The sequence below is a fragment of the Cryptomeria japonica genome, chromosome 10 (assembly GCF_030272615.1).
Source record: "Cryptomeria japonica chromosome 10, Sugi_1.0, whole genome shotgun sequence".
Taxonomy (NCBI): domain Eukaryota; kingdom Viridiplantae; phylum Streptophyta; class Pinopsida; order Cupressales; family Cupressaceae; genus Cryptomeria; species Cryptomeria japonica.
The window spans coordinates 505,007,556-505,021,065 of NC_081414.1; the positions used below are offsets into that span (position 1 = coordinate 505,007,556).

Here is a 13,510-nt window from a genome sequence, read left to right on the forward strand (position 1 = left end):
TGGTATGCATTGTAGAACTCATTTTTGACTTATTCGGTTGATTGTTAAATTGATAACAATCATATCTTACTAAGTGTATCAGCTTTGTATCAGATTTGTTTTGATAATAAAGATATTTTTAGTGTGGCTGGGTTTTTTCACCCTCAGGTGGAGGGTTTTCCCAGGATAAGTTTTGTGTCTTTGTGTTCTTGCAAGAATACTTGATTCTGATTTCTGAGTGTTTTTTTATCTTTCTGGTTCTAAATTTAACAAGAAGTGGCCTCAGAAACCAGATTGCAAAAATAATGTATCAGCATGACACTGTGTTCAAGGGTCGCTACCACAATATGTAGGTCTGCTGCAGTTTGTAGGTACCTACCAAAGACCAAAATCGTTTTGATCATTTTTCACAATTGGTGAACAGGGCCTTTGGGATTTTTTGATATGGTTCAGAACTATAGGTAAAATATACTCACCAAGGATTAGCAAATACATAGTTTATAGATTTTCCACGAATAAATAAACAAGCGATTCACTTTTCTAGCTTCTGTTAAAGGTTGGTAGTGCAATTTCTCCAGACGTCTGGAAAAGCTGAGATGTAAGCTTATATGTTGATCTAACTTTACATCAAAACAAAAAGTGAGTAGTGTCAATTATTTATGAGTTATTGACAATTGTGTGGCTTTTTTGATGTATGTGTGTGACTAACTTTCTAGTGGATGATAAATTGTGCTACTCATACTAACCCTATGTTTCAAAACCCAAGATCCATGTAGGCAAACAAAATATCCCACAATATATGCATCACATAACATTTTGGCATAATGGTGCAGAGGATAGAGGATCCATAGGTTGTTTATGCATTCAAAATGTCCATCTATAGCTATATATAAGAGATCCTTGATGTGAACACCTATGGTCCGACTGGAAGAATACAGTCCAATCTACATGACAGGTAGGGAGCTCTACGGATGATAAATAGTTTGCAAAAGTCATTTGTTACAAGTGTGTAATTGACAACTCGATGAGAAATTAACTTAAGAGTTGCTTGAGATATCTTTGAAATTCTTGTGATGTTTATAGTACTCTTACGATGTATAGATTATGCTGTATGTTTAGACATGACTTGTAAGCTTGTGTATGTATTTGTTTGTGTGTTGTTGAGTGTTGATGCATGTAGTCATGTGTTGTGATGTCTTATGTAATATTTGAATGTGTTGTAATGTAATGTTATGTTGTGAATCATAGATTATAGAAGAACTTATGATGATTATGAAAATGAATGCACATAAGAAAGATAATAAGTACTACTTGTGGACTATGAATCTCCCATTTGACCATTTCAAGCCAAGTTGATGGTTGGGTAGGATCAGATCACCTTCACTCTGTTGATTCATTATACCTTCCCCATACTTTCACAATGCTAAGGATGGAAACAAAGGTACTTGGGCACATATCAAATTGGTTACATACAGATAGAAACAAAAACAACTTAAGTGTTGAGTTGTATCTCAAATTGTCATAATCCACTCATTTGTTAAAAATGTCTAGCATAATTTGTAATGCAAATTCTATGCAAAGTTATCAAATCTTGACCAAAATCATCACCAAGCATTTTGCACTACATGAAAGATGGAAGGCTCTTAAGAGGGTTTAGCTCAAGATTTAATTGTGGAAGTTAAATGCCATTATGAGAAAGATAAATACACGTTAGTATGTGTCAATGAGAGAGAGAGGTGTGAGAGGAGGTAAGAAGTTAATAACAAAAACAACAAACAAGCAAAATGACACATCAGTTCATCTAGAACAAGAAATATAAATCTCCGATAGATGATAGACACCGAACAATGGAGGTACAAAATTAAAATGGATTAAGGATTATACCTAATTGCAAGCTAAATCGTGCTAGCCCTGCAAACAAAAAATCCTGACATCCTTAGGGATAAGGGCACAATGAATTATTGTTTAATTATTTTAGGATTTCTTTTGCATTTCGAGACACACTCAAAGTTTGTACTTTGTAGGGTTGACATTTGTATTTTGTAGTTTCAAAATTCATGGGGTACACTCACATTTACCTTCACTCTCCCCATCTCTACGCAATTACGATGGCTTTAAATATAAATCATCGGCCATTTCACCTTTTTTAGATGTTTTTGCATTTTTTGAATTCCCAATATTATCCGGAGGAATTGAAAACATCTGTATCTTTTGGGTTCCCAAGAAAGATATTTGCTTCCATGATTAGTGTAACCACTTCCAAAACTCCATTTATAGTCACCTATACTAAATATAGCACCTCCTAAGAAATACTTCTAGGGAAAAATAAAATTAGGAGATGGACACTCCTATATCCTATTTAGGAATTATTATGCCACATTATATTGACTATGATATATTTGTTTATTGTAGTTTCGTTAGTTTGGTTAAAGGGATAGGATTATAAAATAGCTATTATAACTCCCGAGCCTACAAGGACGGTTTCTTTGTGAAAAATTGTTGGATATTTTGTTAGGTTTTGCTAAAACTCAACAAGTCCATGGTTTGACACAACTAGAGGGTTGGTAAAAATACACCAACGAGACTAGAAATTGGGTTCAAATGCAATGTCCACAATTTGTTTGTTATTGAACCATGCATTTGCCCCTCCATTAAACACATACAAGCAAACACAAATTTCATAGCATATTTGTTAGGCACTTTGAAGAATTTTCAAAAATTTGGATTTCCAACAAGCCAGTTTCATGTTTTTTTATCCAAGCATTTTAATTTGTGAAAAACAAATGAGGAATTGTCAAAAATTGCTTAACAAGTTGATTGGCCAAAAATTACCGAAAGTATCAAGTCCCAAAATAATCTTCTACTTGCCATCAGTTGTTTGATTAATGTTGGATAAACAAAACTAACTTCATATACCAACAATAGTGCAATCAATTATATTTTTATAATCACTATTTTTGTTGTTATCAATATTGTAGGTTAATGTATAATCAAAACAAGCTCCACAGCTGGCTCAAACTCAACAAGTGCAAGTAAACATGTTGGAAGGGAAATGCCTATGAGCCTTGACCCCAATTGAAAATATGGTATAAGGTGACCAATACAAGGGTTTGTGATTTGTACCCGATGCCAAAAGAAGCTTCATGAAGGCATTAATCACTTCAAACACCATCTTGCAAACATTCCTTATCTTAATGCCAAGCCTTGTGAAGCAACCACTAATGAGGTGAAACGAGAGATGATGGCCCTTCTTGCAGCACTAAATGAAACAAAATGGATAGAGCAAAGGCACAAAAAGCCATTGCTCCTAATTTGTCAAGAGAATATGATGTGGATATGCAAGGCATTGTGCACTCCGACATTTGTGGTTGTAAATTTGCTTCTACTTGGACATTTGTATGTTATGGAGCTGCTAGTGAGGGTTTTGTGCTTGGTGGATCAAGACAAAAATGCAAGAGGATATAAAACTGAGACAATGGATAGGGCCAAAGACGCCATCGAAAACTATTACAAGGGAGATGCAAATAGATTTGCCCTTATTTGAGACATTATTGATCAGAGGTAAAACAAACGACTCCATCAACCCATTCATGCAGTGGAGCACTATCTAAATCCGATGTTTTTCTTCTCTAAAAGCTTCATGGATGCTAATGGGAAGGTTATGGAGGGCCTATCCTATATTGGGAGGATGACCCCTGAGGTTGAGGTGAGAGACCTCATCATTTCTAAGTTGAAAAATTATAAGGCAACTAGGGGGAGGTTGTTTTGTTTGCCACTAGCCATACAAGTAGGAACCACCCAAACAATAAGTAAGAAAGAGTTATTATATCTTGCAAGTTATAAACTATAATTATAAATCGAATATTTGTTCATTAACAATATCTTGAATATCTTATTTGCATGGTCTTGGTGAGAAGATTGGGATGGAAATACCCCAAATCCGCAAAGGCTAGCCCTCTAGATTTTAGCTCAACCATGAATTGCTTATAGCTGTGAAAGAAATTGCAGTTTGTTTGCTGCCAATCACATGAAGAAGCATAATAAATTGACTCAACAACACCTCAAGGATCCTTTTTTGTGTGATACAACATTTGACTTTACACAAGAAAGGTGACTGAGCAACCAAAGGAGATTATTGATTTGGCTGAGACTGATCCCTACAATGACTAGTCCGTGCAGGATGATGGATCCACCTTGTTCACAAAGGATGAGATTGCTTATTTCAAGAGGCACGCGGGATTGGATTGGATGACATTGATATGTTGGAAAATTCATTGTAATATAGTTGTACGATGGAGCCATAGGCTCAATCTCAACCAAGCACAGAGCCACAATGAAGTGCGAGGACCATACCCTCTACTCCCAATTTTTTACTACGTCAAGGAAGAGGAAATTGTAAAACTTGTACTTTTTTAGTTGCATAGATATGAAATTGTTGATGATGATTTTCAAAGACAATCATCATAAAGTCATAATACTTATCAGTTAGCAGCTAGCTATCGTATCCAGTATCCAGCTTTGCATGATGGCACAATTTTGTAATTCATACATATTGAAGATTCAAATTTAAGAGAAAACATTTTCTCATGGTTTTTTCACTCATTTGATACATTTTGTAATTGAATTTTGCCAAAAAGAATGTGCTTTTTTAAGAAATTTTAGTATTTTTTAGTTAAAAAATTATGGGCTTGGCGAGCATTATTCGTTGAACCCAAGATTAGCATCAACTTTTTAAAAGTAATTCATTTGATCAATGAAGTTTTAATGTGTGTGCATACAAGTTAATGTAAGTGGCATCAAAACAGGATTCATTCTTCCTCCAAATTTTGGCCTCTGCCTGAATTCATACCATGTTACAGCGCAACAGCAGCAGATCATTAGCTGAATGAAGAAAGGAGATGCTATTTGAGCTTGTAGACCGTATGACAGTCTCAAGTCTCAATTACTCTCTATCTAGAACTGTCCAAATTGACTTGAACGACTTGTTGTGCCAATAAGTTGATGTGGATTTATTCCCTATGACTCAGTGCATTAATGTTCCAGACATCTAATTAAATATCTTCCCACCCAAGCAACAATTAATTCCTTCAGTGCCCTGTAGCTTCAGGCAAAAAGGATGCTACATGCCAAGTTCCAATCATTGATGTGATCAATTTCCCTATATAAACCAGAAAATCCTGTCAGAAAATAAGAAGAAGAAAAAATATCCTCGTGCATTTTTTGGACGAAGTCATCAACATGTAAAAAAAGAAGTGAAGGTGAAAATTTGACTCTTCCGTGGCTATGCAGAGAGAAGATTAAAATGCAGCAAATTTATTTGTTCCATTAGGTTTTGAGATTCTTACATACGGATGATTCTGAAAAAATGCTTTACATGTTGGCAACATGACACATTACTTTATCCATTAGTTTAATTTATTTTTTTTAAGTTGTGAATATTGATGTCCATTGTTGAATAAGTCTTCTTTGCACATTGGTAACATAACACATTACTTTATCCGTTGGTTTAATATTTTGGTAAGCTGTAATTATTGATTTCTATTGTTAAATAAGTCAAATCTAACATGACTTTTGCTTTGGTTTTAATAAAGAAACACTAAATAGTTAAATGTGTTTCAAAAAAATAAAAGATTACAATGTATAATTCAGCTTAATGTGATAATTCAAATGTTAGCGAGTCTATTATCATTTGGGTTTACTGAACTGTGAAAGATATAGTTATTTAAGTGTTTCATTGACAATTCTGTCAAAATACTTTAGGTCAAGCCAAAATTGTTCTTTTATAGTCTCAATGGGTCAAGAAAAAGCATGAAAGTCATTTTAGGTTGGATCATCAGTGGTACCCAACACCCTTATAAAATATTTTTATTAGGGTGCGAGAATCATTTTCCCTTTCTGCACATTTAAAAAAAAGGTTATCATTGAGTATTTTTTAGGGAGACTTCCATACATGGCAAGTCAAGCCACAACACATTCTGATTGAATAGGGCATAAGAATTAAGCATGGACACACCAAAGCCATACCTTCCTGATGAAGTGGCAACACAGACTGTTAAAGACCAAAAACCAATAGCAATAATTGGTCTTAGGTTGTCAAATATATGTCTACGGCAAAATCAAAGATGAAAAACTCTGCGAGTTTATAAAAGACTAGCGAGCCATAGTTGGCCACGAGTCACTCGCGGATAAACTCAGCACCGAGTTTTTTAAAAACGTGCAATGAGAAAAACTCTAAAAAATTGCCAAAAATCGCAGAGATTCATGGGAAAAATCGGTGCTAATAAGTGATTAAGTTGTTAGTTGCGAAAACCTAATTTTTATTTCATATTGTCTCTTTTGGAAGCCGCGACAGAAAAAGATTTGTGATGCCGCCGACGCGAATAGGGCATGAAATCGGGAACAAAAACCAGACACTCAAGTTTTAATTGATTTCCACTGTAAAATTTCGGTTTGTTTCCAATTTCCATCAGCGCTTTAGGATTTGTTAAACACATTATTTGCTACATCTTTAACATTGCCCAGAAACACTGCAATATCAACTAAGATTATACAACAATCTACATTCTTTTTAATAATAGTTATAGAACAATGTAATTTTTTTTTAATAAATTGTTGTATTTACACTAATATAGAAAGAACAATCTATTAGAAAGAATAGTTCAATAGAGATTAAATTAAAAGCAAAATTTATATAAAAAAATACATAGATTAAATTAAATATATATGTTGTAGAAATATTAAAATTTAAGATAATCATGATACCATGGAAATCAGTATATGTTCTACAAATTTGGTGTAAATGTTTGTTTTTGAATGATATTTTTTTTTAAATGTATTTTCAAATGTTCGATAAAGTTGCCAAGTTATTGCCGAGTTTTTCCCCGAGTTTTTTCGAGTCCCGAGTTTTTTTAAAAATTTGGGCTCGCCAAGTCATTGCCAAGCCTGAGTTTTTCAACTATGGTCTACATCACATAGAATTCTACATGATTTCAAAGCAAATTTGGGATGATCTTAATATGTTGTTTGGATACCAAGCATCAAGTCCTGAGATGATCCTAAAACATAATCTATTTGGAGTCCGGACTAAAGATAAAGGCAACAATATCATCCATCACATAAGTAAGTTTTGTTCCTTGATGAATCAGTTTGGTGGGATAAATGCCAGAATAGATAATGATGATACTAAAGTTGTCTTGTTAAATGCTATTGCTGCTATTATGCTATATATGCTAATATTGTGCTCACATTCAACAAAATTAACCTAGTTTGAACGATTGCAATCTCTTCTTTACTTGATGAAGAAAATAAAGTCATCAAATCAATAAAGGATGAAACAGCACCGTTTATAAAGAACGAATCTAAGAGTTCTTCCATATCAGGTAAGAGTTCTTCATCCACCAAACCAAATCAGATACAGATATCAAAGAATTGATCCGTATGCTTTTAGTGCAAAGAATAGGGGCATCCTGATGAACTGTGTTCAGCAAGCAAAAGACTTAGAGATGACACAAGTTGAAAATATTCAAGGCACTAGTTACTAGTGAAAGCAATGACAAAAACTTTGGTTTCGCAGCACATGACAAAGACCTCCCCACAAGGATAGTGAGGAGAAATATCTGAAGCTTGAACCAAATTGAATCAAGGATTTTTCCTTATGAATAGATGTGTGTGCCCCTCTTCACAATGTGTCGTTCAGTGTGGACAAGATTCTCACTGCAATTTTTCTAAAATGTCAAGTAGAGTTTCATGCCACACTTGTTGTGAACTGTTGAGTTTGTTCTTTTTCACAGAATGCAGTTAATATCATTAAGGACCAATTCAACTGTGAAGGAGGATAGAGTGTGTCCCCGTCCATAATTGCTGTAAGATTTGGGTAGTTGGGTGTCTCCCTATCAATTGACCAAGCACTCAATCAGGCCATTCCCACTGAGGTGAGAAATTTAATTAAATCCTGTTCACAATGATGTAAGCCATGAACTACTTTATATGTCTTAATCATTGTGAACTAGTCTGTATGTAATAGTGTATCAAGGTTTTGTAATTGTTTAGGACTTCTGAGTTTGTCCAAGTCCTGGTATTTAGTACTTTTGCTCCTCCTTAGGACTATGATGTAATAGGGGGGAGGAGGGAGTGTTAAGAATTATTACATCATACTTTATGAGTTATAATACTTAAATAAAGGGATGGGATTAATATTACTTTTGATTTAATCCTATTCATTAGGTGATTGGATGGTTACATGAATAGATGTGTGATCAAGTAGGTTACAATAATAACTGTTTGTTGAACCCAGGATTAGTCATCAACATTGTATGATTATTTCATTTGATCTAATTAAAATTTGGTGTGTCTGCGTACAAGTTAATGACATACTATGGGCCGGAAGCATATGCACAAATAGTTAGTGAATATTTCTTTCAAAATGAATTTTCATCTAGAAACAACATTTTGGCAGTGAGTAACACCAAAAGCCATACAAGAAAGTTGGGAGGCAAAGTCAAACATGCATATGATGAAAGCATGTTATAGTATTGACCCAAGATTAGTAAACATTATACATAACCTTTAAAAATTGTTCTTAATTGCTTTATGAAACCTTTTAATTGTCCTGTCAGAATAATATTTCATAGATAGGCAAATCATATTTCTTGTATGGCAGTCAACCTTACCCACATCTGTAATGGTTGATGAATATTTATTTCTGCCAAGTATTCCATCTCAGGATCTGCCCTCAACCACAGCAATGGGGATTCCAGTCTGCAAAGAGCAAAGGTAAACAAAAACTGAAGTCAAATCATTTAATGATTGGAAAAGATGGATAGATAAATACTTTGTTTGCATCCAGGTGCAAAATTTTAAACATAAGGAAAAATGCTTACCCAGAACGTGAATCTATAGTAGCTGCAGCCTCTAAATTATCGTCTGACCCATCAGCTTTACTACCTTTTTTTGGGCGCTGGATACGACGAGCTGCAAGCTTTGAATGGCATTGTATTTCTAGTAGTTGACAGGTATCTCCAGCCATGGGTAAGCTTGGATGATCATACATACCATCTAGTTCATAAACTCTGACACTCATCATTCCAGGCCAGCCAATGTCGCCTGTCTGTAACTTGCTGCTAACAGTACCTCCAGTAACTTCCGGCAAGAACCTTGTATTAGAAGTGCATCCACGCAGAACAGCCAACTCAATCATATTTCGCCGCTTGTTGTATGACAGTCCCATCCTTTCAAAACAATCACTTATAGATTAAATTTTAGAGTAGACAAATTTGCAAAGAAAACTAGTAATGAAGATAAATATTTCAAGAATATCATTCTAAACTAAACTGTAACAAAGAGCAACAGAGCAGACCTCAAAACTGGACAGCCAAAAGACTCTACCCAGCGAGGAAAGAATTCCTTCAGAAATGGTCGTTCCAAGTTACCAATTTTATTGGCAAAATGACGAAACTGCACATGCAAGAAACAAATTATCAAATTGTTGAACTACAATGCTTTCAATATAAAGCATCTTTGGGAAAAACCTGTGCCATCAAAACAACCCACAGCTTTAACTCTACATACTATAATGACCCATTGACTCCACAAAAGTGGTTGAAAGGAACTAGTTACACTAGTTATTTTTATTTGTAGAAAACAGCCCAAGTTCCAATTGGGTTATAGAGACTGAAGCAATAGAATTTAAAAGTGATCAACTCGGTTTGATGTTAAAACTCTAACTAGGAATCCGATTTCTAATCGGATAAATGAGTGTCATTGTGTGTACTGCAGTATCATGTTCATTTGAAATTACGTATCTTATAAGTTGTATCTCACTACCTTATTTTGACCTTCCAAATAAAAAAACATTTAGTTTGGCATAGCATTTCATTAAGGCTTGTTATTTGCAGAGTCTCCAATTAGTTTTATCTCAATTTGATGGTTTTCTTATTTATGGGGTAGTCTTTTATTGCTTAATGGAAATTGTGCACAGGTCACCCATCCTCACAAGTAAAATAAAATACAAATCAAAAGCTACCAGCCAAGAATGTTAGCACACATATTAGGTTCCCAAAAAGAAATTAACCCATCCTCACAAGTAAATAAATTACAAAACATAAGCTACCACCCAAGAACTTTCCAAAAAGAAAGTTAACAAGAATGTTTTTACACATTACAGTAGTGTAAAAAGGTCTTCATTCCTCCTGCTCAACTTGCAATTTATCTGTATCCTTTAGCTAGATCTATTGCTTTTAAATACCATTTATTACCCATCTAGTCAACACTATTTACCACCATGCTCGTGACAATTCGTTTGTTTGTTGTGGACATACATGGTAAGAGAATAGGAAGTGAATTAATGGACGCAGACTGTAGAAATCTTAAAAACAATCCTTTTTTAGGTTTAGATTCAATACTTCTTTTCTTTTCTCCCAAACTTTTCTACTAGAGCCATCACTGGCTATTTTGTTGGACGGTGTTAACAGGTTTATTATTGACATTTCAGCATGAGAGCATAGGCATGTATTATTTAGTTTTAACTTTTATTTTGCGTAAGCATGTATTATTTGGTTTTAACTTTTTATTCAATTAAAATAAAAACAATAAATTATAAATATTAAACAATAAAAAAGACAAGAAAATAAATTAATATAGACGAGAAGAATTTTAGGAAATACTGAAATGGAAAAGAAATTATGATTCATATATTTAATATGAAGGATGAGGCATAAAAAAATTGTAATTTCACGCACTCTAAAGAACATGAAAATAGTAAAAAGTAATCATTACTTCTATCTATATGACTTTTAAAAATTATTAAAATATAATAGAATTTACAAGCATAAAATTTATGGTCTTCAAAAAATAGAAAAAATATAAAATTTACAAAGACTTTTCTTCAGCTCAAGCAGTTTGTAGGAGAAAAAAACAACAACCAAGTAAACAATTTAGTTCAATACTACAAGAAAAAATTAGAAACTTGATTCTTATAATTTTTTACTTAATTCTTGTATTTCTAAATGATTTTTTGTAGATTTATGGAGAGACAATTATGGTGATGGCCCGCCAAATCTTCAAAAGATAGTCATTTGTATTTTGTCCCAGCCATGTAATGCTTCTAGGTGTGAACGCAATTAGAGTTTACTTGAGAACATTCATACAAAGCAGAGAAAGAGATTGACCCAACAACGCCTCAATGATCTCGTCCTCTAATACAACCTTCGCCTTCAAACTAAAAAGGTGGGGGGTGTTTCACATGAGTCCATTGACTTGTATGGTAATAAAAATGGATTGTCAATGAACAAAATGATGATGATGTCCTCCTTACTAAAGAAGATCTTGCAGAATTGGAGAGAGGAGCAGCAGAAGCAGCAGAATTGGATGCAATGGAGGAGGACGAAGACAGTTTTGATTTTGAAGCACAAGAAACAACTCATGTCGTAGCACCTTCTAGTTCAAGGCCTCAAATATTGAGTTACATTAGGAGAGGAAAGAGGAGGATGTAGATTAAATTTGGTTGTTTTTCTCATTTTAACATATCATTATATGTAAACATTTATGAACTTATGATGCTGTTATACATTTGAAAGTTTGAAACTATAAGTATGATCGTTGATCATGATTAATGAATGACGAAATTTCAAATATTGAGTGTTTGAAGATCATATGACATGCGTAATGTTTGAATTATGGCTCTTATGTTCTCTAATTGCATTAATTTCTTTTTGGTTTTTTTGTAAAACTATAGTTTTCTTCTTTGTTGAGTCCTAGCCGAACTTTTTGCCAAGTCCAGAGTACAAGTCCCATTTTGGGCTGCCAAGTCCACGATGAGTCCAAGTCCTCAAACTTTGCATAACATCAATTAGAAACTTGATTCTTATATTTTTTTACTTAGTTCTTGTATTTCTAAATGATTTTTTGTAGATTTATGGTGGCAGAATTATGGTGATGGCATGCCGAATCTTCAAAAGATAGTCATTCGTATTTTGTCCCCGCCATGTAATGCTTCTAGGTGTGAACGCAATTGGAGTTTACTTGAGAACATTCACACAAAGAAGAGAAATAGATTGACCCAACAGCACCTGAATGATCTCGTCCTCTGATACAACCTTCGCCTTCGAACTAAAAAAGTGGAGGGTGTTTCACATGAGTCCATTGACTTGGATGGTAATAAAAATGGATTGTCAATGAACAAATGATGATGATGTCCTCCTTACTAAAGAAGATCTTGTGGAATTGGACAGAGGAGCAGCAGAATTAGATGCAACAGAGGAGGACAAAGACAGTTTTGATTTTGAAGCACAAGAAACAACTCATGTCGTAGCACCTTCTAGTTCAAGGCCTCAAAAATTAAGTTACATTATGAGAGGAAAGAGGAGGATGTAGATTAAATTTGGTTGTTTTTCTCATTTTAACGTATCATTATATGTAAACATTTATGAACTTTATACATTTGAAAGTTTGAAATTATATGTATGATAGTTGATTATGATTCATGAATGACGAAATTTCAAATATTGAGTGTTTGAAGATCATATGACGTGTAATGTTTGAATTATGGCTCTTATGTTCTCTAAATGCATTAATTTCTTTTTGGTTTTTCTGTAAAACTATAGTTTCCTTCTTTGTCAAGTCCTAGCCGAACTTTTTGCCAAGTCCCGAGTCCTCGTCCCATTCCCATTTTGGGCTGCCAAGTCCACGACGAGTCCGAGTCCTCAAACTTTGCATAACATCAAACTTTAGTGAGGCAATTCACTACAAAGCAAGGTCACCAAGGACAAGGGTACTTGGAGACTCTGGAGACTAGTACTAGTACTAGTATGGATAATTTTCAAAAAAAGGAGATGAGGTACTTGGAGATGCTTTTTTTTTATATAATTTAAAAATTTCCAAAAAATATCAAGACAGAGAACTTTGAAAACAAGAACAGTGGTAAAGTTTAATATTGACTTCGAAATTGAACAAAACATGAAATTAAAATTGTTTATACTGCTAGCAATCCTTAGGAAAAGAAAAGCACAATTTGGTTTAGAAAATAAAATGGCAATACTCGAAAAGAAAACAATTAACATGAGTCCCGTGTCTGTCCCATTTCTAATAAAAGTTGGTCTTCTTTTTGCAAAAAACAAGACCAAGCGAGCTTTTTAGGATTTTTAGTGCCACATTTTAGCAAGTTCCCTGTTTGTTTTTTTTACTTTTCTTTTCCCAAGAGGAGGTGCCTTAGTTGCAGCAAGAGATGGCAGGAGCCAACGAGATTCTTTTTGCTGAGTGCCTAGATGTTCCGTTGAGTCTCCAAGGACATCTCCATCTCCAAGACGTGTCTCAAGAGGTCGGAGACGCATCTCCCATTTACGTAGCTGGAAAGCCATCAAGCCATGTCGAGAATACATTTCATTGGAGCATTATGTCAAACAACTCACATGCATTTTGGGATATCCCACATTTTGCCCACATCTTTTAGACAAGTCACAACTTCAACATCTAGAATATCAATTTCCAATTCACAATCTTTGGGTTGTTACCACTTTCATGTATCTGACAAGGCAGA

At 34.3% G+C, this 13,510-nt stretch overlaps 1 protein-coding gene across 4 annotated transcripts in view; it reads right to left on the reverse strand.

Moving 5' to 3' along the window:
* Window positions 1-13,510, reverse strand: part of LOC131079641 (transcription initiation factor TFIID subunit 2) — a 139,473-nt gene that overhangs the window by 81,301 nt on the left and 44,662 nt on the right. For all 4 annotated transcript variants that reach the window (XM_058017647.2, XM_058017645.2, XM_058017646.2 and 1 more), the window contains 3 exons: window positions 9,335-9,432; window positions 8,859-9,206; window positions 8,649-8,736 (listed from right to left, as the gene is read on the reverse strand). In XM_058017647.2, the coding sequence (XP_057873630.2) occupies window positions 8,649-8,736; window positions 8,859-9,206; window positions 9,335-9,432 (534 nt within the window). The remainder of the gene's footprint in view (window positions 1-8,648; window positions 8,737-8,858; window positions 9,207-9,334; window positions 9,433-13,510) is intronic.